Source organism: Orbicella franksi, chromosome 6, assembly GCF_964199315.1.
Source record: "Orbicella franksi chromosome 6, jaOrbFran1.1, whole genome shotgun sequence".
Taxonomy (NCBI): domain Eukaryota; kingdom Metazoa; phylum Cnidaria; class Anthozoa; order Scleractinia; family Merulinidae; genus Orbicella; species Orbicella franksi.
In genome coordinates this window covers 4,690,157-4,712,988 of record NC_138150.1, presented here as the reverse complement: position 1 = coordinate 4,712,988, position 22,832 = coordinate 4,690,157, and the positions used below count along the sequence as shown (strand labels likewise).

At 38.1% G+C, this 22,832-nt stretch overlaps 1 protein-coding gene across 1 annotated transcript in view; it reads right to left on the bottom strand.

Moving 5' to 3' along the window:
* Positions 1-22,832, bottom strand: part of LOC145489522 (uncharacterized) — a 37,217-nt gene that overhangs the window by 5,758 nt on the left and 8,627 nt on the right. The window contains exons 16-42 of the mRNA XM_081468504.1: positions 21,895-22,238; positions 20,780-20,921; positions 20,116-20,447; positions 19,774-19,915; positions 18,564-18,910; positions 17,512-17,653; positions 16,844-17,020; positions 16,574-16,681; positions 15,733-15,849; positions 15,269-15,445; positions 14,357-14,650; positions 13,392-13,601; positions 8,953-9,114; positions 8,276-8,305; positions 7,955-8,022; positions 7,607-7,843; positions 7,093-7,240; positions 6,446-6,513; positions 5,190-5,426; positions 4,699-4,846; positions 4,456-4,523; positions 3,626-3,862; positions 2,620-2,767; positions 2,359-2,426; positions 1,468-1,704; positions 765-912; positions 522-589 (exon numbers count right to left, since the gene is read on the bottom strand). Of these exons, the coding sequence (XP_081324630.1) occupies positions 522-589; positions 765-912; positions 1,468-1,704; positions 2,359-2,426; positions 2,620-2,767; positions 3,626-3,862; positions 4,456-4,523; positions 4,699-4,846; positions 5,190-5,426; positions 6,446-6,513; positions 7,093-7,240; positions 7,607-7,843; positions 7,955-8,022; positions 8,276-8,305; positions 8,953-9,114; positions 13,392-13,601; positions 14,357-14,650; positions 15,269-15,445; positions 15,733-15,849; positions 16,574-16,681; positions 16,844-17,020; positions 17,512-17,653; positions 18,564-18,910; positions 19,774-19,915; positions 20,116-20,447; positions 20,780-20,921; positions 21,895-22,238 (4,604 nt within the window). The remainder of the gene's footprint in view (positions 1-521; positions 590-764; positions 913-1,467; positions 1,705-2,358; positions 2,427-2,619; positions 2,768-3,625; positions 3,863-4,455; positions 4,524-4,698; positions 4,847-5,189; positions 5,427-6,445; positions 6,514-7,092; positions 7,241-7,606; positions 7,844-7,954; positions 8,023-8,275; positions 8,306-8,952; positions 9,115-13,391; positions 13,602-14,356; positions 14,651-15,268; positions 15,446-15,732; positions 15,850-16,573; positions 16,682-16,843; positions 17,021-17,511; positions 17,654-18,563; positions 18,911-19,773; positions 19,916-20,115; positions 20,448-20,779; positions 20,922-21,894; positions 22,239-22,832) is intronic.

The window sequence follows — 22,832 nt, the reverse complement described above, 5'->3', positions numbered from 1 at the left end:
TTGGATATGTGATCTTTTTTAGCATAGATTTTTACGATTATACTTCTCCTTTTTCTCAATAGTTTTTCGAGGTTCGTTTGAGAAGACATATCAGACACTCAAAACAGTATTTTACGATAACTGCAGAAATTCTCGTGCGCTATTTGGCTAATTTTCATTATCAATAAGCGGACAGACACGTGGATTTAGGATTTAACCGATGCGTTAACGAGCAAGAGCGGACAATTTGATAATTTGTTAACGTAAAAAAAACAAATTGACGTTAGTTTTTCATGCGTCTATACAGTTATTGATCATAAATTTTGACATAACATTGTCAAAGCAGCTGTGGATCTAACAGGCGATAGCCTAGTGGATCGTCAATTCGTTAAGTGTCACCACATTTCCAAATACATCGAACGTCGCGAAAAATGCTTCTTGACGTGTCGTTTTTTTTTTCAACTCTCTTTTTTCAACTATCCTGTCGGTGTTTGGAAAAGTGGTAAAACACGGTATTTCGTGTTTGACATGTTACATCTTACCTCAGAAGAGGCAGCTAGGGCTGAGTCTGGTAACTTCTTACTGGTCAATCCAAGCGACGATGTACATTCTGAAAAACGTAGAATAAAAGTATGTGTGATTGCTGCAAAAATCTAAGACCAAAACAAGAGAGTCAAAGTGGCGTAAGTAGTATTGAAATTCAAAGGACAACGTGTAGAGACTCTGAAGAGAGTATGCTTTAGCGTATTTTAATTGGCAAAGCAAGAATGTACAACATTTCTCACCTACACGGACATGGCACCCATACAGTTCAAACCGCATTGAAATGTGTCCATACCATGCCTCTATGTTGAGACGGACAAAACGAGCCTCGATGGGATAAATAAGAGTATTGACGACAACACTATGCCGGTCGCTGTTGGCTTTGTAAACCTTTAATGATCACAAACATATGAGTCGATAAGGCCTTGTATAAATTGCATGTGAAAATTTTTAACACACAACTAATTCACATTTAACGGTTTTCTTGCCTTTGTGTTAATTAAACTTAATGAACTTGCCAGTTTCGGGACAGGGCTGGCAGGATCGGCGTAATCTTTGCAAGCGAAGCAAGAAGAATTTGTCGTGTAGCACCTGAAGCCATTGTGCAGTTACCCCCATAAAAACAAGACATGGACGTACGTGGAGACGCGTTGAGGTTAAAAGTGAACACACTGAGTAGCATAGAAAGTGAGTGGGCAAAATGATACAAAAAGATTAAATATGAATACTTTGTTGAGACCTTATGCGTTTCTTGGCGCAATTAGTACGGATGATGATGATGATGATGATGATGATGATGATGTTGATGATGATGGTGGTGGTGGTGGTGGTGGTGATCCCTATCAGTAATCATCATCATCGTCGTCATCGTCAATATCAAAGGGAGAAAAGCAATTCACAGTTAAAACATGTACTCGATTGTACAAACATCACGCGTTAACTTACATGATCTTGGGACTTGAACGCCTTTCCAAATGTACTGAAAGACATCTTATATCTTGTCACCCACTGTGCAGCGTCCGAACGGCCCTGACTTGCAACCTGCGTTACCCTTTTCACTACTCCAAGATCTACCTGAATCCACTGTGATTTGTCGTTTGTTCTTGAAGACCAGGCGCCCGTCTTTCCGCCGCCAGCCAAATGGTACAACCTTGCATTGGTGGGACCATGGTTTCCAGCCCACTTAGGAACAAAAAATAATAATCTCCTCAGATAAAAAACAAGATCTCCTCAGATAATAATCTCCTCGACCTTGAGTATTCTGGATATCACAAAAACCGAATCTAATAGTTGTTTTATTATACATTGAACGAAAAAAAAATGGAAGTCATGTTTTTGCTTCTTCACTGACGGCAAGCAACACAAAGCGCGCGAACTTGACATGATTACCCTTAGAAATCATGCACCGCGGTCATACATGGCATGATTACCTGTGACCCTGAGTGTCCTTGAACTAATGATTGTATAATCTGCAGCTAGATGACGTCACAGGCGCTGATTTCTAAAATTCGCTATACGTTTTCGGCCAATCAGAAAAGAGATAGTGAGTTCAATGTATAATAATCGTGCATAATCGCACGGATTGAACATTTCGGACTGCAAATAGAGTGCGGGTGGGATAATTTGTAGGAGGAAGGAGCAGAAGGCTATCTTTTTCGAGGTTCTCCGTGGACAGAACTGATACGATAACAGGATTGTTGTAATCGTTGGTGTGCTACCTTCATTAGTTGTACACTTATGGGGAAGATGCAGTTAAAACACATCTATCTACCCTAACATACAAATGGCCTAAATATTTAAAGATAGTAGAAACATGACTAAAATTGTTAAACCTACCTCAGAGGAGGCGGTGATTGCATAGCCAGGTATCATTTTATTTTCCATTCCCATTGGTGACGCGCACACTGGTGAACAAGAAAGTGAAAATTAGCTTATTAACCGAGAGTGAGGTCTTCACGGGAAAATCTCAAACCGAGACCTTAATCTCCCTTCTCTGTCTTTTAGAGTACCTAATATATTTTGTCGTTCTAGTTTGTTTGATAATGTAGATTATGTTAACGCTTAATGAATTGTTATAGATGCTAAATAAGAAAATACCTGATTTAAAGCTGCAGCCATAGAGTTCCATTCTTATCGAGATGTGACCATGCCAATTTTGAGGTTCAAGGCGGATAAAACGTGCTTGTATGGGTGCTTCTAAATTATTGACTACGACGGTATTTTGATCCCGGTTAGCTTCGTACACCTATACAATTGATGAAAAACAAAGTTTTGAACCTTAGGGACTAAGCACAGACCTCATTAACAAGCGAAAATATTTTTGCGGTAATTCCGGTCAAATGTGCGATTTTACATTTCCTCATCATAAATTGTTTTTAAGACTCATACTGTCAAAATACCTGACTATTTTTGTTTTTCTTTTTCTCCACCATGTTCATGTGTCTGAAACCTGTACTATACTTACTATAAATATTTCGATTCCGACGCTTTTCGTCCCTGAAATGTTAGTTCAAAGTACCCGTTTGAGCCACGACCATCAAAGTTGATCGAATGTTTTAGCAACAAAGAGCCCAGGATCTAGTTTGGTCGCGATGTCACTTCCTTAAGCATCGTGTAAAAGTCGGGAAGCATTTGAGAACTTGTGCGGACCAGGACAGCAACAGCAGCAATAATGTGGAGAAAACCAATAGCTCTGCACATACACCACTTAGTCATACATGCTTAAACAATTATTAGCTGTCCTCTACAGACTGAGAAGATCGTCGAATGACCAGTTTGGACAACGCGGACCGCGAAAACTAAATATTTTATTTGGAAGTGTATGCCTTCTCTATGTGTCCTTCCCGAAGTGACGTCGTAAGAAACCAATCTTAAACGCGTGGTCAACCTGGATGGGTGTGGCTCAATCGAGATAGAGATACAAAAGATAAGAGATCTGTAGGTGTATTGTTGCTGCAGCGTTACAATTTGTACCTTTTTACCTTCCGCGCCGTCAATAACTATTTGCATAACTCAGAGCGGAAGAACGCACAAAATAAATTGTGATGTAATAAAGGAAAAATCAAATAATAATTAAAAGTAATTTCCTTTTGCACTTGCCCACCTTGTTCTGGGATGTAAATGTCTTTCCATCTGTGCTGTAGGACACCTTGTATTGAGTCACCCACTGCGCATGATCTTGCCTGCCTTGTGTAGCCATCTTGGTCACTTGGAATTTTTCACGAAGATCCACCTGAATCCATTGTGATTTGTCGTTTATCCTTGACGACCAGGCGCCTGTTTTTCCGCGACCTGCCGTAAAAGACAGCCTTGCATTGGAGGGTCCATGGTATGCATTCCACTGAGAAACAAAAAGATAATCTTTTCACTAAACCTTGCATAATCTCGCACCAATTAAACATTCTGGAACGAAAATGGAGCCTCGGTGTCTTTTGACGGTGCAATATTCCATGCGTTGGACGTTATGCATTAAAACGATTGAAAAGAAAATTAAATTAAAACAAGGTACATAATTGCTATTAAAAAGATTGCTTCTATTTGTTTATGAACCCTTATTAATAATCCTACCTAGCACTTTTTCCTTTGTACGCCAGAGGGTTAATTGCCATGCAATACGACAAACCTTTGTGCGCCGTTTTGTTGGTGGTCAGATATAACGTGTTTCTAATTTCTTACCAAGTCAATAGGTCTACACCGAAAAACCAGATCGATTATATTACAGCTCAATCTTTCCTCGCCCAACATCGGCATCCTACGTTGGATTATTTATTGAGATGGAAACGATTTGATATATCAAATTGAAGAAAGCTTAATTTCAGAGCTTCAAAGTTTGGAAATTCCGTAGATAGGCCCAAAATTTAAAAAGAAAAAATGAAATTGAAATGACTGGACAAAAAAAAGTCTTCACCCGAATACCGTTAAGATATCCCTTACCTCAGATGAAGCTGTAATGGCGTAATTCGGGATGAGCCAATTCTCCATTCCCAGTGGCGCTGCACATTCTGAAGAAAAAATCATATCGGGGTTCTTTAACAGAATTGAGAGACACAATTCCGCTCTGGTCGGTAGTACGTGAGCCGAATAGTTACAAAATCATTTTTGTTACAATAACGTGTAATCTCTTATTCATCCCAATAACATAGCGTAAAGAGATTAATTACACTGTACTGTACTTACCTGATGATAATCGGCAACCATAGAGTTCCATTCTCATGGATATGTGACGGTACCATTCAACTGGGTTGATCCGAACTGCACGAGCCACAATTGGTGTATCTAAATCGTTGGTGATGATACCATTACGGTTGCTGTTCCCGTCGTATACCTGTAGAAATTAAAGGGCCCTAGTCAGCCACACCTTTGTTTTTGTATACATGAGAGATTTTGGCTATTATATTTCGTTGTGACCATGCCAAAACGAAGCAAATCACTGCGAAACTACTTAAGATACTTAAACACACTTTCAGGAACACGGCTTACAGTAAAGCAATAAGATTTTGCTTCACCACGCAATTTAAATAATTTCGATGGTATCGAAAATGGCGGAGGCTGACTAGGGTCCTTTGAGATTTCATTAATTACCTTGAGACTAAACCTAAGCAACTAATGATCCTCAATGACATTAACATCATCATCCTTCTTTTAATTTGTAATTTCATTAGACTCACCTTGCTTTGGGTGGTAAAATGTACGCCATCGAGGCTGTAAGACACTTTGAACTTGGTAACCCATTGGTCGTGGTCATATCTGCCCTGGATTCCTACTTTAGTTACTTTGGTGACTTCACAAAATTTTACTTGAATCCACTGGTTTGCATCATTTGTTCTAGAGGACCAAGCACCTGTCTTACCACCACCGCTGGGTTTGTCGAGTCTGGCGTTGGTAGGTCCATGGTTAACGTCCCACTTCAATCATTCAATCCATCAATCAGTCAAACACTCAATCATTCAATCAATCAGTCAAGCAATCAATCAATCAATCAATCAACTATTCATTTAATCAGTCATTCACTTAGTCAATCGGTCAGTACATCAATCATCAATCAAGCAATCAATCAGATGGTGAGTCAGTTAGCCACTTAGTCAGTCAAACAATCAATCAATTAATGAATCAATCAAAAAAGCCATCCATCCGTCCATCAGTCAATCAATCCGTCGAACGATCAGTCAATCCGTCGATCAGCCATCAAGTCAGTTAATCAATCAATCTATTGGTATGTCAATCAATCAGTCAGTCATTCAGTCAGTCACTCAGTCAAACGAATCAATCGAAACTGAGCCATCCGTCCATTAAAATCAACCTATAAATCATCAATCAATAAATCGGTCAGTCGGATGGTCAGTACCGAGTCAGTCATTCAGTTTTTAGCAGTCGGTCTATCGGCCAATGAGCAAATAACCGAGACAGTAATTCAGTCAGTCCGTCAGTATTCAGTCGCTCAATTAGTCAGTCAGTCAGTCAGTCAGTCAATTTTTAGTGGTTCAGTAAGTCGATCGGCCACTGCGTAATTTAGCGAGAAAATCAGTCGGTCAGTCGATCAGCCAGTTTTCAGTCATTTGTTCAGTCAGTTGGTCAGTGAGTGGTTGAGTGAGGTATTCGTTCAATCCATCAGTTAGTCAGTCAGAGAAACAGTATGTCCGTAAATGAAGATTGGATGACATTTCTTACTGTAACGATATGCGCTACATTTTTTTGTGTGTGTAAGTTATGAGAAAGGATCTACTAAGAAAAGGTATGTTGGTTTCTTAGCATTGATTTGCATAAGAAACACGCAACATAAAGAATACAGAAATTACCACAATGACTTGAACGATTTTCTACCAATATCGCGTTTCCTCAAGTGACTCTCTCTTAAACAAGTGACAAATACAATTTTGACGCAAAAGAAAAGAAAGCTGATAATAAGTGTAACAGACTCTTTTACCTCTGATGACGCGGTAATAGCTGAGTTGGGAATTCGGTTATTTTCCAGTCCTAAAGGTTTTGCGCATTCTGAAGAGGGAATAAAATGACAGGTTATCAAATTAATCTCACAAATTGAAGCCGCAGTTTGAAACATTTTGTTTTCAATGTATACTATCCTGTCTTAATGGGATTGATACTGTAACTGAATGGCAGTGTCCACTTAGTGTTAGCTATTTTGGGGGTTGACCCTGCGTAAACCTCAAAAAATACAAAAGGTAGTTGTGTGTCCCCATACCACTAACCCATAGAAGCATTGCATTGTAATTCATGCATAGTCAATGAGCATAAAACGAAAGATGTGCAGGGTCAAGAACCCTCCAGCATATACCTTAGCCCGTTTGTTTGCTTTTTTAATGTTTACTGGGCCGTCTTAATCACTCCCTCTATTAACCATGCTTGGAGCTTCAGTCTTGAATTTTTTTCATAATCAAATGACAAAGGCATACCAACAAAAATCGACAAACACATTTACACCCCACAGCTAAAAGGTGCAACTTAGGCCCTTCCTAAATAGCATGGTCGCCAAGTGAGGAAGGTGGAGAGGACGTTCTTCCTTTCGCGGAGAGGGTGTATCTCACAGCATGTATGGAAAGTTCTCCACCTTACCTGGTTTCAAGCTGCACCCATAAAACTCCATTCTCAAGGAGATGTGTCTATACCATGCATACGGATGAAGTCGGATAAAGCGAGCTTCAATTGGTTCCATCAAAGTGTTAACAACAACACTGTTTTGGTCATTATTTCCTTGGTATATCTGCAAAAATAAAAAAATTAAGACTCTTGCGACATTTTTCCTCTCTTCTCTTCTAATGATAAACGTTTCAGTGTATATGGACTTGGGACCGTATTACCTAAGGTTGAGTATTGTATTGATGGAAGAAATCGTCATTTGGAAAAAAAAAAAAAACAATGGTAACGTCATATACTGCAGCGTCGCTCAGATAGCAAAATGATTTCATAAAATGTAGAACTGCTGTTGTCTGTGAACTTACTAAATTAATTCCAAAACTTCATCGCCACGCAGTGTTTCCAACAAAAGAGGACGAGCAAAACAAGACAAGCCGGTTATGTTGCGGCTTGCCCATAACATTTATAAATGGAGAATTATTTCATTGCGCACCTCTTCTTGGGGCTCGAAGTGGTTTCCATCCAGACTGTAAGATAATTTGAATGCCGTTACCCATTGAGCATGGTCCTGCCTTCCCTGAATTGCCACCTCAGTCACTCGAGTCAGCTCACGAAAATTGACCTGAATCCATTGTCCTAAGTCATTTGTCTTGGCGGACCAAGCACCAGTCTTTCCCCCGCCAGCTGGACGGTTAAGCCTAGCATTGCTAGGCCCATGGTGTGCGTTCCACTGCAAATGCAAATAATGACCTTAAGGACAAATGAAATGAAATAAAACGCTAAGGCGTTCAAAATGCACTGCAATTGTGTCCAGTGGATAGATTTATTCCATTTTACTAACCTCGGAGGACGCGGTCATGTCAGAATTTGGTATATCGCCACTCTCAATTCCAAGTGGCGAGTCACAGTCTGAAAGAGAAGACATTACAGCTTAACATCAAGTTCCGTCGGCGCGCCACCATGATTTTTGGGGTAATGATTTTTTTCAACAAATTAAGGGGTGCCTATTAAGATAAACCATAAGCCTTTTTATAACATAACTCCACATTACAACAGATATGGTAAGCTTTAGACAATTGGAGACTTGAAGAATTAAATCGTTAAATCTTGGCGAATTGATTTTTCATAGTTTATTATTGAGACAATAATTATTCGTATTTACCTCCATGATAAAACCCTCCATTAACGTATCCTGTGAAGATATGAAGCCAAAAGCACGAAAGTTTCAATCAATAAGTCATTTAGTAATTTATTTTACCACACGAAATAGTATTTGAGGAAACAGTTTTAAAAAAAAATTATACAGAATAATAGGTACCGAGAAAGCGCAAAAAGAAAACCACAAGCCTTATAGTATCTCATAATGTCTAGAGATAATATGACTCAGGCAAGCTTTAGACAGCGGGAGATAGGAATTCAATAATATTCTGCAAAGTTTGGTATTTTTGTTTTTAGAAAGGTGAGAGTCGAGATTGAGTTAGCAATCTTTATTTTCTAACAGGTTTGAATGATAATTTAATTATCACTTCTCAGTTGATTATTGATGCGTTTCTTTCTTAGTTTTAGTTTGTAGGTAACATACATCAAACGCGCGAGACAGTATTTCACAACATCTCCAAACACCTCAAAGGTTGTCAAAAATACACCGCTGCGGGTCCAACTGATTTTCAACTTTTTCTTCTGCTCACCTTGGAAATGTGGTAAAACTCGGTTTTTCGTATCTCATGAGTTTTATTCATAAGTACAAGCAAGTGTTAAACTTGTTCTCGCACGTGCTTCTTCCATCTGTTTCGTAATACTGCAAGATCGTAAAAACGAAAAGAATTGAAAATCACTCACCGATTAGAAGATAGGCTTTGAGGAGAAGGATCAAGTTCACAGCCAGTGCCATTCCAATAGCTCTCGATACGGTGTTAGAAACACTATGATGTGTATTGCAGATGAATTGAATATCAACCCATGTCGTCAACGTTTCTAACCATAAACAAATATTAATCATATATCATAGTGATAATCATACTTCTTTTATTTGTAAGTGAACAAAAGTAGACCAATAATACTTTTTACTAGGAATAGTCATAAAAAATATTTAGAAAAAACGCCTATACGACCCAAAGAAAACTTACAAAAATACGCCAGTTTCTCTTGTTAACATGAACATCGAAGATTATGGGTTTTGAAAGTTTCTTCAATTACTTTATCTTTTTGTTTTATATACCTTGATAATAAGTTATTATTAAAAAGTATTTTAAAGAATGGGAAATGATGCCACTTTATAACAAAAATTATATTGGAAATTTGAAGAGCACCTTTCCAAAACTTAATCATCATAGCAAACAATTATTTAGCTAACCATAACGAATTCGAACTTTAATTAATTCGCCTAATCAAATTCAGTAAGAAAAATACTTTTGAATACCGTATCAATTGCCGCACGCTAATATAATCTTTATCTGTGACGTATTATTCAAATCTTTGTTAACTGGCAATTCTAAAAATAGTTATATAAGAAGAAAAACGGCATTTTATGACAAATATTGTTTAAGAATTTGGTAATCTATGGCCGAGTCATTCGTAACTAAACAAGGACTAACAATTAGTAAATAACGTCGGAGATGTCATTCTAAAACGTGAGGTAAATATTGAAGGATTATCTAATTAAAAAAGATGGAATTTGTGTTTACCTTGTTAATCGATCAGCGAGCAATAAATTTAAGGAAATTGGATTACTCATAAACGTGTTTGTTGATGCTCATAATGTGCTTCTCAAATGGTCGATTTATAAGCTGATATGTATCCAAGCTCTCATGAACTTTTCAGTAAAAGTGATGTAAATTGCAAAACTGATGCATCAGTAGAAGATAGCGCTTTGTCTCTTTATTTGGATAGCAGAGAGTCGACAGTGGGACTATGCATAGCATAATTGATTTCAAAATGGTAACGGGTTGAATTCAAATTTTATGCTTACTCACAACGAGGGGAAATCATAATATTTAAACTATAGACAAAATGTCGCTTTTAATGCATTTCCAATTTACAGGCAATTATCACGACTCTCGTAGCCTTACTACAGTGTGTTGTTTCCCGCCTTTTGTTAAGTAAAACTTGTATTTGGTTTTATTTTCTATTTTAATAAAAAGGCTAAACAAACCATAAGAAGTGAAGGACCTACAGTTATGATTGCCAAATTTTGCCAAATTTTGGACTCTACGCCGAGCGCTCGCGAAAGTTGTTTAGTTGCATTTCCTTGGCACTCTTAGTGAGTTTCATGGCACACCGAACAAAGAAAACCGCTTTTTTATCTTCCTTGTTCTGCTTTTCTATTCTCGCTAAGACACCACTCTTTACCACATCTTTCCTGTGGTACAGTCCGGCTTCCTATGAAGGCCACCTTTACAACTGACTTTATTGAGCTGTCAGTTCTCCCCAGATGGAAATGAACATCATTTGAATCAAAACCTCACTACTATCGAGGCTTCAGTATCTTTAAGTTTACTCAACATTTTCAAAATATGAGCTTTTAGAGGAAAAATGTTTATCGTACAGTAGGACCGCTTGGCATCAAAATTTTATTCCATAATATTAAGATATAATTATGGTCTTCTTTTAACTTCAAAATAATAGCTGTACAAACTAAGGTATTTAGTTACGTAACTGATGTTTTGCAGACCCAATTTTCTTGCCAGTTCTCCACTTAAACGTTTTCAAGGTGGCTGCTCAATGCTCCAGTTTAACTTCTTCAAGCAACCTCGCGTAAACCTAGTTTTTCAGTGACAGCATGCGCAAGACATATGTGGTCTCTACGAAACACCAGGACAAATTTAAAGTGATGCATCAGAGAGCGACCGTTTCACCGGTTCTTCAAACTCCGAGAAGGGAGATGAAAATTTTACCTCTCGTCGCATAGCTTTCTATTTCACTTTATAGATAACTGGAGATGAAGGGAAATATAATGAAATACTATCTCTCCAGTTTGATATATATTCTTAATAAAAAAACTAAATCACTCATTAAAAAAACACGTTTGCAACTTCTTTTGTTTTCACCTGACGAATTTAATTTGATTGCTCTTCTCGAATTCCCGTCCCCGGCCGCTGGGTGCTTGTATGTTCGAGGGTAAAGCGAAGAATTGATCTTTCATCGGTACTAAATTAAGCATAAATTATATGGATTCAAGTGTATTTTTTTACCATAACAGAGCCACATCTCTGCAAGCGTTTACTAAGGGTGCGTTTCTTTAAGATTGGATTCTTAAATCCGAAGAATAAAAAATTAAACCAACGACAATGAGTTGAATTTTAAATGCGCTCCCTTTATTTTTAAACAAGTATCAAGACACCTTGCACAACTTTTTCTCCTAGTGCAAGAACTTAAAAATAAGTTTTTCAAAACTGTTGGTTGAATGATCTACGTTTTGCCTGGGCTTTGACTTCAATGCACAGTAAAAACTTACACCAACATTAAATGGCCAATTCTCTCTATGGGACGCACCTGCAGGGAATCGTGGTAGCTGCATTCATCAAAACAGATATTGAGTCCAAGATGACGAATACAACTACCATGATTTCCTACAGGAGAATGTAAACTTACGAGCAGCGATCTTTGCCATTTAAGCTCCAAAACAACACGAGATCTAAGGCATATGCTGGTTTTATGTCCCGTGGATTGATATGAGACTCATACAGCAACAAAAATAGAATTGTCGGCAGTTAAAATCAGAAAACAGTTACCTAATCATCTCTTACTACTTGCGAATACTATATATAAAGTTGTAGTATTAATGAGGAACCTTTGTCTTTTAATGCTTACCTAGAAATAGTGATAAACAAAGCTGAAATCGAAGAACAAGTATCAACGAGGACTAATTCACCTGAACGTCACTACGATAGACGCAAACCTTTAACGGACGAAAAGTTTGTAACTTAGAGCTGTATTTACTTTTCTTTATACTCTCTAACATACAACGCCACGGTCTTGGAATTTATCGTGATGAATGTGACAACGTTTTTTTCTTTTGTACTCCATTGTATTGTAAGTATTAAAGCGGAGCTCAGGTAACTATAGGAACTCATGCATGCAGCGAAAATTAAAAGTTAACCGAAGTATAAAAATGTTTTTCAAACTCAGAACTGAGAGGTCCAAACAATATAAACAGAAAACCTCACCAAAAAGATACAAAATTTAAATCAAAATTCTCGCTTATCCCGACTCAACTTACTCAGGCCTTGTCAACCCGGCCCAGGAGTTCCACTTTTAGTCTTGGCTAAATCTGCATATTATGTCAGTATTGTAAAGCTAACGTAAATGTTGTTAAAAAGGAAAATCTCAGAGAGGGAATTGACCATTAGTGTTTCTTTATTAGCACTCAAATTATTACTAAATTAAGATGAAGGATTCTGGTACGTTGTTATTGTCAATGACGTCATGAAGCACACCGCCTCCACCTGTATGGACATCACACCATTCTCCAGACATCAGTTACACTCGTCCACTTGCCGTTATGGGTTTACATGAGGTTAATCAGCTGCAAAACACATTCACATTAATATATACAACAATTCTCCTTGAGCAAAAAACTGTGAACACGCCTTTATTTCAGAAATGTCCGTTTACAAGATCTAGACTTTGTGCACAAGGATCCTCATCGTTTTGCATCACAGGACCACTTTACGTTTCTAATCTAGCAGTAGTGCTCGGGAAGCAAGTGGGAAAATATAGAATAAATAGCTCACTTTATGAAAGTAGTGCATGTGAGATATTTTTTATTTTATCCCTTTTTACGGGTTCATAGCGGGGTTCCCGTTGAAACTCTGATTTCGTTTTGGGTTTTTTCCCTAGCTGCCTTTTTGCTTATATTACAAAAGGCCGAGAATAATTTCTTAAACTCATTAATAATTCATTAAGTTTAAACAAAGAAAATCATGACCGTGACGGTATTTGGATATCTGATCTTAATTAGCATAGATTTTTACGATTTTAATTCTCCGTTTTTCCTTAGTTTTAGTTTCCATTGGAAAGATACATCAAACACTCAAGACAGTGTTTAACCACATTTCCAAACACCTCGCAGTTCGTCGAAAATACTCCGCTGCGCGTCGTATTTTCAACTCTCTTCTCTGTGTTTAGAAACGTGGTCAAACACGGTCTTTCGTGTTTGATATATTGCTTCTTAATGCTCTTACTTCATTCCTCAAGTTGATAGACAAAGATGTCGCCATTTATGTCCCTTCCAGAGCCGTTTCCAGTCTTCTTGGTCACGGAACACTTTCTGGATTTACCGTTATCGTCGTAAGTCTCGTCAGCCGAGTCACCAGACCAGCACGCCTTGTCATCAACACCAAATGTTTTATAACCAAGCGCTTCAGCCTCCGATTTGCAATACTCAAACATAGCATTGTCGCCCGTTACGCTCCTGATATCTTCGCCGAAAGATTTGGGCAACGCCCGAGGTCCGCTATTTAAGACGCAGCTAACCTCTGACCATTCACCTAAATAAAGAAGTGTTTCAATAAAAATCAATGCATTATTTTACTTACATAGCAGGTTATATAGTATAATAGACATTTGCTTCTGATGTCATTTAAGTGATAAATTTATAGATTCATGGACCCGAAAAATGCGGCAGATTTCAAATACCTCCATATCCATATATTTTTAAACCGGATTCTGGCTTTGTTTTTTTATATCATTTGTAAGTTTGTCGAGGACTGCAGGTTTATTAGCGTAACCCTCTTGAAATAAAGTTTGTATTGCATGGCATGGGCATGGCATGTCATGGTATGGCATGGCACGCATTGATCTGTTGCATTGATATACTGTTCAAAACAGTATATGATGGATTGATATGGATTGATGGATTGATATGGAAATATATAATTGTAGCCAAATGCTAGATTCACAAAACCCTATCACTTTCCACTTATCAGTTGGTAAAGACCGATCCCTTTAGTAAGTAGTTCTGAATTCGTCTAAGCTGGACTTTCGCGTACGATGACAATTTTTTCTTCTATCCACAAACCCCTATCCCTTTTCAAGAACAATTTGCACATGTAAAACATACAAGATTCGAAATCATACGAGACGTGAAAACATTCGATCGTATTCTAAAAAGTGTTCATGGTCTGAATCTGACAAAAACGCAGCAGCCTTAACAGTATTTGGGTCTAAAAGATATTTGTGCTTTGCTTGTCATCTTTTGATCGAGTTGAATAAAACATCTTTTGAGTTGAATAAAACATCCCACCTTGGTTATCTTTCTGATATACAAATACGGTGAGTGATTCCGTGAAGCCACTAGCTTTGCCATTCTTTTTCTTGCAATCCCCCGATGGTTCAAATCTGTCGTACGATTGCTCAGCGTCATCACTGGTCCAGCACCTCTTTTCGTCCATACCAAACAAAGTGATTCCTTTTTCATCCGCTCTTTCCACGCAGGCTTGGAATCTCTTGCTATTGGAAGGTATGTTTCCACCTCTTACAAGGACTCTATCAAGCGCCCTGGATATCATCTTATAGCACCCGACTGGCTTCCAGAGACCTGATGGTTCAATAAGGAAAACATATAAGTTTAACTTTATTCTACACGCAATGCTTGTCTGGGGAAATTTTCAGACATGTTGGAGGTATTGACTGGTTTTATCTTGAGCGAGTAGACACCTGCTCTGGGTCACTCGAATAACGAAGGGTTACTAGCCCACGTCAAGAGACAAAGGAATTTTTTTATGGCCAGACAAAAGTGATGTCATCTAATTAATAACACCCGATTGGCTTCCAGATATCTATTGGTTAGATAAGAAAAACACTTTTAGTTGAAGCTTAAACCCTCTTTTGGCTGTGTGCATTGCTTGTCAAGGGACATTTTGAGCCGGGCCGGACTTATTGGGTAGTCTTATCTTGAGAGAGCAGACACATATTCTGGCAATCAATACAAGGAAGGGTTTATGACCCATCAGGGCACATGTCAAAAGACAAGCAAAGGAGGAATTCTAAAGCAACAAAAATGAACGTAAAGGGAGAGAATTGAAAGTTAAAAAGGAGTCGAAGAGTAATACTTTCAATGAAAAGAAACGAACAATTCACCGCAAAGGTAGATATAGCGATGAAACTTGTTTTTCCATTAAATCGCCCTCGTTTACTGAAAAATAATTTCACTTACTTCCACAGCTCTGTATGTTACATTCCTGGGTTTCCTGACTTGGTCCCAGTACATCACAGTCTTTGCCGCCTCCTCCTGGTACAGGTCTGTTACATATACGGGACCTTTTCTGTGTTCCACCTCCACAAGCCTTGGTACATTTGCTCCATTTGCCCCACTTTCCATACCCACCATCCACTAAATTTAAGAATAATTTAAGACTTGAGTTCTAAAATTGTTACTCCACTAGTGCTATCACAAGAGCCATAATTATCCTGGATGAAAAAGACTCCATAAGAGTAAAGTGTGTTTTGTATTCACCGGCTATCCACATTAAGATTGCAGACTAATGCAAATGAGTATTAAGCTTGTACAAGAATAAACAATCTTGGTGTTTTTTTGTCCATACTTACCGGGACATCTTTTTGATTTCGGTTTGCATGGTACGGTTTCGCTGTCATTCCCTAAGCTTGAGCAATTTTTACCGCCATTCTGTGGTTCGGGATCGTTGCACAATCTAACACGTCTCTTTGTGCCTGGTTTCCTTCCGCAAGTTTTAGAACACTCGCTCCACTCTTGCCACGGGCCATAACCTCCGTCCACTGAAAATGAAGGAAGTGATCAAGATGAAAGTATTTCTTATCAGTTATAAGATCGATGACGGAAAAAATAGGGAATCCCGTTAACCATATACCATTTCATCAAACCACGAAATCCCACTATCAAGGATTCAGATCAACGTTTTAGCCTGGGTAAGGACTGTAAAGGGCTAAAATTCGTTCATTTTACATACTATAAATGCCCATTACGAAAGGAGCTTGCTCAAAATATTGATATTAAAAGTGATGCATTCAAACGTTCCTTGGTCTACAGCAGTTTGCATGGATCAGTCATAGTGGGTGGTAGATATAATTTTTCACGTTGTTATTGCAAGATAGTTTTGTGCTGGTATGTAGATTCGTTGGTATGCAGGTTACGTAATTATGCTAAGAAGTTAATATTTAAGGAGTTTGTCCGTTAGGAGTTGTCACTTCGACGGCATCTCCGTTTTTGATCGTTTCGTTTTGGAATTTTTTTTCTAGTAAATTTCCGTGTTTTTGTTTACTACGTTTATTGTGTTAAAAACTATCCAAGGGCAATTTATGTCTGATCAATAAACGAGATGTCCCCTCCTATATGATTGATATTTTCTTACTTAGTCTAAGTTAGAAATTATTTTGTTTTCGTTTCACTGCAGAGTGATTAGACAACAAATTTATTCCTGAGGTCTTTAAGTTTCGTATTTTCAACAGGAAATAAGTCCTAGTTGTACGCAATTATTTCCACCAGGGCTTATTGGGGGATTGGTGCAAGACCGTGTGCGGATACGACGCCCATCTCTACAAGATACGGAACACTCGGACCAGGCAGTCCACATTAAAAAGCCACCATTGCCTACAACAAAATAAATCATTGCACGCCCTTAAGTACACACTTGCATGCGTGTAATCATGTTATTAATAAATAACAGTACAATTGTTCCCGTTTGAGTTTTTGTTGTGATTCTCTGCTAGGTTTGTTTTGGATGCTTAGCCCATCGTCGCCTTATGATCTTACCTGGACAGACTTCAATATTGCATTTCTCAGTCTCTTTCTCAGGTCCCAGTTGCGAGCAATTATTTCCACCAGGGCTCGGTGGGGGATTGGTGCAAGACCGTGTACGACTACGACGCCCATCTCCACAAGATACGGAACACTGGGACCAGGTGGTCCACGCTGTATAGCCACCATCGCCTGTAAGCAAAATAAACCATTGCACACCCTTAGGTACACACTCGTATAACAAAGTCATTAACCACAAGTTGTCCTATTTGAGCTTTTATTTTGCTGCTCTACAAGGTTGGTTTGGATGCTACTCGCCTTCCCGCCTCCTACTCTTTTCATTCTCCCCAAACAGTTTACCAGTAAGCTCTAACTTAGACAGTAAAGAGGAAATTTCACTTCACGTACAGTAAGTGTTTCACCCAAAAGCTCAGCACAAGGTAGGCCATGGAAGCCTTTTGTGTTTTACCGGACGGAGAGGATTGATGATGATGACGATGATGACGATGATGACGATGATGATGATGATGATGAGGCATGACTAGAACTTGTCATTGCACTAGAAGTTTTGTCAGCGTGCTTACGACAGTGAACAAACTATGGTTGTTGTGCTTCCTTACGGCTGCTATAGTGATGCTATTTGGGTAAAGTAACGAATACAAAGCGATAAAACAAGATCTTACTTGTCTTGCAGCCGTAAAATTCTGCCCTCAACGCAATGTTACTTTTCCATTCCTCTGGAATGATTCTCAAATACCTGGCTCTGATTGGTGGGATCAAGTTATGGCTGACAACGGTATAGCGGTCGTTATTTCCCTCAAATGTCTTTATAAAAAGCAATAAGTTTACTAGTGTTACGCAATGATAGAGATAATTGCACTATACTATTGGTTTCTTCAGTGTTAAAAGGGCTAGGTCACGGCGTTTCAGATAACTCACTTCATTTTTTATTAACTATGAGTTCTGAACGTCAAAGTGGTCGAGTAGTAGTCTTTTATTGGCAAAATTCTGACCACATATCAAAGGAGGATATTCTCTGATAATAACACGTTCAGATACAAATTGACGCAGATTTGAAAAAAAATCGGACTGACGTTTTTCAAGTTTCTCTAATTTTGCCTGGTGTATGACATTTGGAGACTGCAGAATGCAAACTGCAAACTACATCTGGACCAAAATAGCACTCTGGTTTATAGCCTGTTTACGGTCAGCTCTCGGTAAATGAGTCAGAAAGTCTGCAGTCTGCAAATGTCATACACCGAATTTGGCCCATCCACGCCCTTTTTTCTGTTCTCTCTTTCTTATGAGCTCTTCTACAGTTTTAAGCCGTTAGTGTAATATTTCAGTAATTCTCTGTCCAGTAAAGTTCTGGCTGTTCTTGTAAAATCTTTTCATATTTTCCATCTGAGTTCAGGTGCAGAAAATGAGATGAAAAAGACAGAGAGCATCTGCACGACGCACTTTAGAATCTTGGAGTCTGATCTCATTCTCACTTGTAAATAGTGTAAATGGCTTGTCCCTACCATCGCTACCTTGTGTCAAAAGGCGATTTGCATGAAGGTGTCATTTTATTCACTTTTTCTGTTTCTTATGCTAATGAGGGCAATTGTTATTTAAACTCTACTGGGGCTTCAAAATTTAAATAACAAAGAAAAAAACCAAGGGAATTCTGATAGTTGTAGTCAAATGACAGCTAATGACGATATCGTGCAAATCTACTATTACAAAAAGTCACCTTGGTATATCCAGATGGTTGGTAATGTTTAAAGTAAGATCCATCAGCGCTGTATCTAAGTGTGTATTCCTTAACCCATTGGTATCCATAGTCTTGTCGACCTTGGGTGGCGATTCGTGTGATCATTGTCTCGACCCCAAAGTCAACCTGAAGCCACTGATAGTGGTTTTGCTTCTGTGCTACCCAGGCTCCCCGGCGGCCACTTTCCGCATAGAAGTGAAGCCTGGCATTTTCAGGCCCAGTATCACTATTATACTGTGAGGACGCTGATAAGGCTGAATTTGGTAGTTTGTCGTTTTGCATTCCCAGTTGAATCTGGCAAGGGGGCACTGGGGGAATAAGGAAGCCTGCAACGCAAATTTAGGAGGCTTAATCTATGTATCCGCAACTAATAATAATAATAATAATAATAATAACAATACTAAAAATAATAATAACAATAATAATAAGCTTAAATTGCGAAGATATAAATATAACATTTCCAGCTGCGCATTACAATGTTTAAGAAAATATAACTACTTAAAAACCCTTAATATACTTTAAAACATCTCTAATACAAGTTCTTGTTAAAATAAACACCCCTGATTATGATATGCACTAATAAAATCAAAAAACTACTACATGTTTAGGCAATTTCCTTTCCAAACTTTTACTTGTGATAGGAACTGGAAATCAATTCTTGCCCTCAGTTACGTTATCATTAAGATATTTTGACGCAACGTTTGTCGTTAAAAGATTTTTTAGCTGGCTCTATAATGTAAATCAAAATGATATTTTTTCGATTGTTTACGTCATATTGCGTCTCCTAAGCATCGTGACCGTCATATTACAGACCTCTTAGCCTTGCGTATGACCAGGAACCGAAGATTGATTTATAATGATTATTGCTAACACTAATATATAGCTCAATTTCCATTAACATGAGCAGTTTGGCTTCACAGACTTTTTTAAAAAATAATATTAGCTATTTTTGTCGGCTATTTTTACAGGTGACTGGTTTAACACAAAACGCATGATTGATTATCCCAGTTATAGTTTTATAATTATTTATGGAAATCTCAGAAAAAGTTAAAAACAATAGCAAATACACGATAAATCAAAACATTTTTAGATTGGTTATTATACTGCCTTAATAAAGCGTCAGGATTCAAGTCAATGGTGATTGTCGATTCGGAGTTAACAACAGAGGTGAAAAAAGTCTTTTACCAACCTTCTGTGCATCCGAAAAGTTCAAATCGTAGAGCCATGTAGCTTTTGTACTCTTTGGGGTGGATTCGTATGTACCGCGCAATGATTTCTGGATTGAGAATGTGTCCAACGATTGTATTCGAGTCTTTATTCCCAAAGAGAACCTAACAAGAAATTAAATTAAACTAAAACTCACAGAAGCATCACTATTAGTATAGTTAACGGGTAACAATAAACTAAATGCGGCTTGCATAATAATCTCTTTGACTGAATACATTAAAGATGTAACTGTTTCTTTGAGCAGTCATTAACTTTATTTTCATATTTCCTTTGTCACTATCAAATAAATTCATCAAGTATTCACCTGGTTGTCATTGTAAGGAAGGAATGGACCTCCAATGACGCTGTAGCTGATGGAATAGCTTTTCACCCACTGAGCTGCATCTTGTCTCCCCTGAGTTGCTAAACGTGTGATCTTCGTAATTTTTCCAAGATCAACTTGAATCCACTGTCCAATGTCCTGTGTCCTGGGAACCCACGCTCCTATGAAGCTCCCTGACTTCACCGTATCAAGTCTGGCGCGTTCTGGACCAGTGTACTGATTATAGATTGTGGTAGCAGTAATAGCACTGTCTGGGATTTTTCCACTTTTTACTCCAAGTTCTGACTGGCATTTCAGTTTTGGTGGATCAAATCCTGGCACATATGTAAAAACATTCATCGAAAAAAATAAGCTCATGATCAAAAGGGAATCTTTGTTTCCAATGATTTGCTTCATTAGCATAGGCAATTTAAATTCAGATGGAGATACCAAAAAAATTACTGCAAACAGACTTTTACAACTTTTTCTTCAAACTTGGCGAGCATTTTGTTAAAAAAGTACAATCATATTTAATCAAAGCGGTGGATCCGAAAAGCTACCACGAATGAATTGTCAGGCATACTTGGCGATGGTCACTCTTTAATCAAGTCACTTAATATATACAAAGTCATCCGCATTTTTGCTGAGATGAATTCGCTATTCTCACCTTTTCTGCAACCATAGAGCTCAGCTCTCATTGAAATATGAGACTGCCACGTTTCTGGATGAATACGAATGTAGCGAGTAATGATGGGCGTTTCCAGATCGAGAGTGACAGGTTTATATCGATCATTATTTCCGGGAAATATCTAAAAAGAAAATAAAATAATGCCACGTCGACGCATTAATGAGGGCATGTTACTCACTGTTACTCGCGGCTCTCCTGTAAACATGTTAGTTACCATATGAAAACCATCTCAAGGCTTAGTTTGTCATGTTGGTAGCAATTTGAAATATTGGTATTATGCGATGTATTTTGCTCTAAGGAGGATGAACAGGGAAATTAACAAACCTTTAAAAGATTGCAGTAAATGATTTCTTTCGGTCCTTATTCACTAACACTACCTTATTTAAAAATTATGACTCACTCAAGTTGGCAAGTTTGCATATGAGTCAAATCATTGTGGTTATCTTAGACACCTGTCAGTTATTGCTTTTGGTATGTTAGTTTTCGGAGCTTCCAGCTGCACGTTGTCCCAAATCTTTCAATGTAATTGGTCTGAATTATCAATGGGGTCTTTCTTGTAAAGTATGAATGAGAAAAAGCTCTTCTGTTTTGAGACTCGTAAAACCGCGCCGCTATCAAGGAGACTGACGATACTTTGAAAACGACGGTAAAGTTTAACGCCCCGTCTGCACTACGTTGGTGAAATTTGAAAACGATGTTTTCATTCTAAAAACGCATCAAATGTTTCCGTCCACACTACGCCGGAGAAAGTAAAAGACGCAACACGTACCCGGTCATTTTGGATTTGTGTTTGAAGAAAATGAGGGCAGAGAAATCACATGATTATCGTGACGCCATCGTGTTTGAAAAGCTCGGTTTTCAAAATATTTTCCATCCACACAATAATGCAAGGCCGGCGTTTTCAAGTTTCTGTGGTTTGAAGAGCGTCTTCGAAAAGCTCCCTTTTCGTAACGCATTAGTGTGAACGGCAGGGCCTTGCCATAGAAATAAAGCTGCGTTTTCAAATTTCTCCGACGTAGTGTGGACGTAACAATTTGTTGCTCTAACTAATACCGCAAATTTCAAATGTAGTAGGTAGTAAACAGCTGAATTACCTTTTTTACACCATCCTCTTTATAATCTTTGAAAAACACGGCATCGTAGCCATACGAAAGGCTGAAGCTTTTCACCCATTGATCGGCGTCTTGTCTTCCTTGAATAGCAACTCGAGTTACTTTTGTCCAATCACCAAAATTTACTTGAAGATACTGGAAGACGTCATTCGTTTTCGCTGCCCACGCTCCATATCTCCCTGATCTAAGCAGGAAATGCAATCTGCCATTTATGGCCTTGTATGCAGCATTGTTTTCACTCGAGGCCGTTATCGCCGAATCTGGAATTCTTCCATTTTGCATTCCGAGGGCCTCTAAACACATTGGTGGCTTTGGCTTTGGGAAACCTTTTGGGATAAAAAATTATAAAAATATTTATGTAATCAAGGGGAGCAAAACATACAACCAACGCTTCGGTAACAAGGTATCCTGATATAGTAATAGCATAGTTAAGTAATGGTATATCTTTATTGCGCCTTACTCTCCAAAGGGAGGTATTGGTCTAGTTACACTAAAGGTTTGAACGTTAAAAAAAAAAATACAAAATAAAATTTGCCATATCTCTATACAATTAATTGGAAAATTCAAAGCGCTTATTACATTTGTGAATTGAGAATCTATTTTCCTTTTTTGAAACATTAAATGAATATATTTACTTATTATTTTAGATGTAGCCTTATTGTCTGCTCTAAGCAAATACTTGGTCTTCTCGTTATCACTTAAACTGGTGTAACAAGTATGTGCGTTCAAAATATGAGTGCAGCTCACGTCTTAAAGTGCTATACCCCAACAATGCATGTTCTATGCAATTTTCTTTGCATGCTAAACATGCTCGCTCTTCTACTGGGATTAATGCTCCTCTATTTTCATATTTGCCATTTTGTATTCGTAATGCATGACATCCTAATCTAAGCCTTGTCAGGCTAATTCTGTGGGCTTGC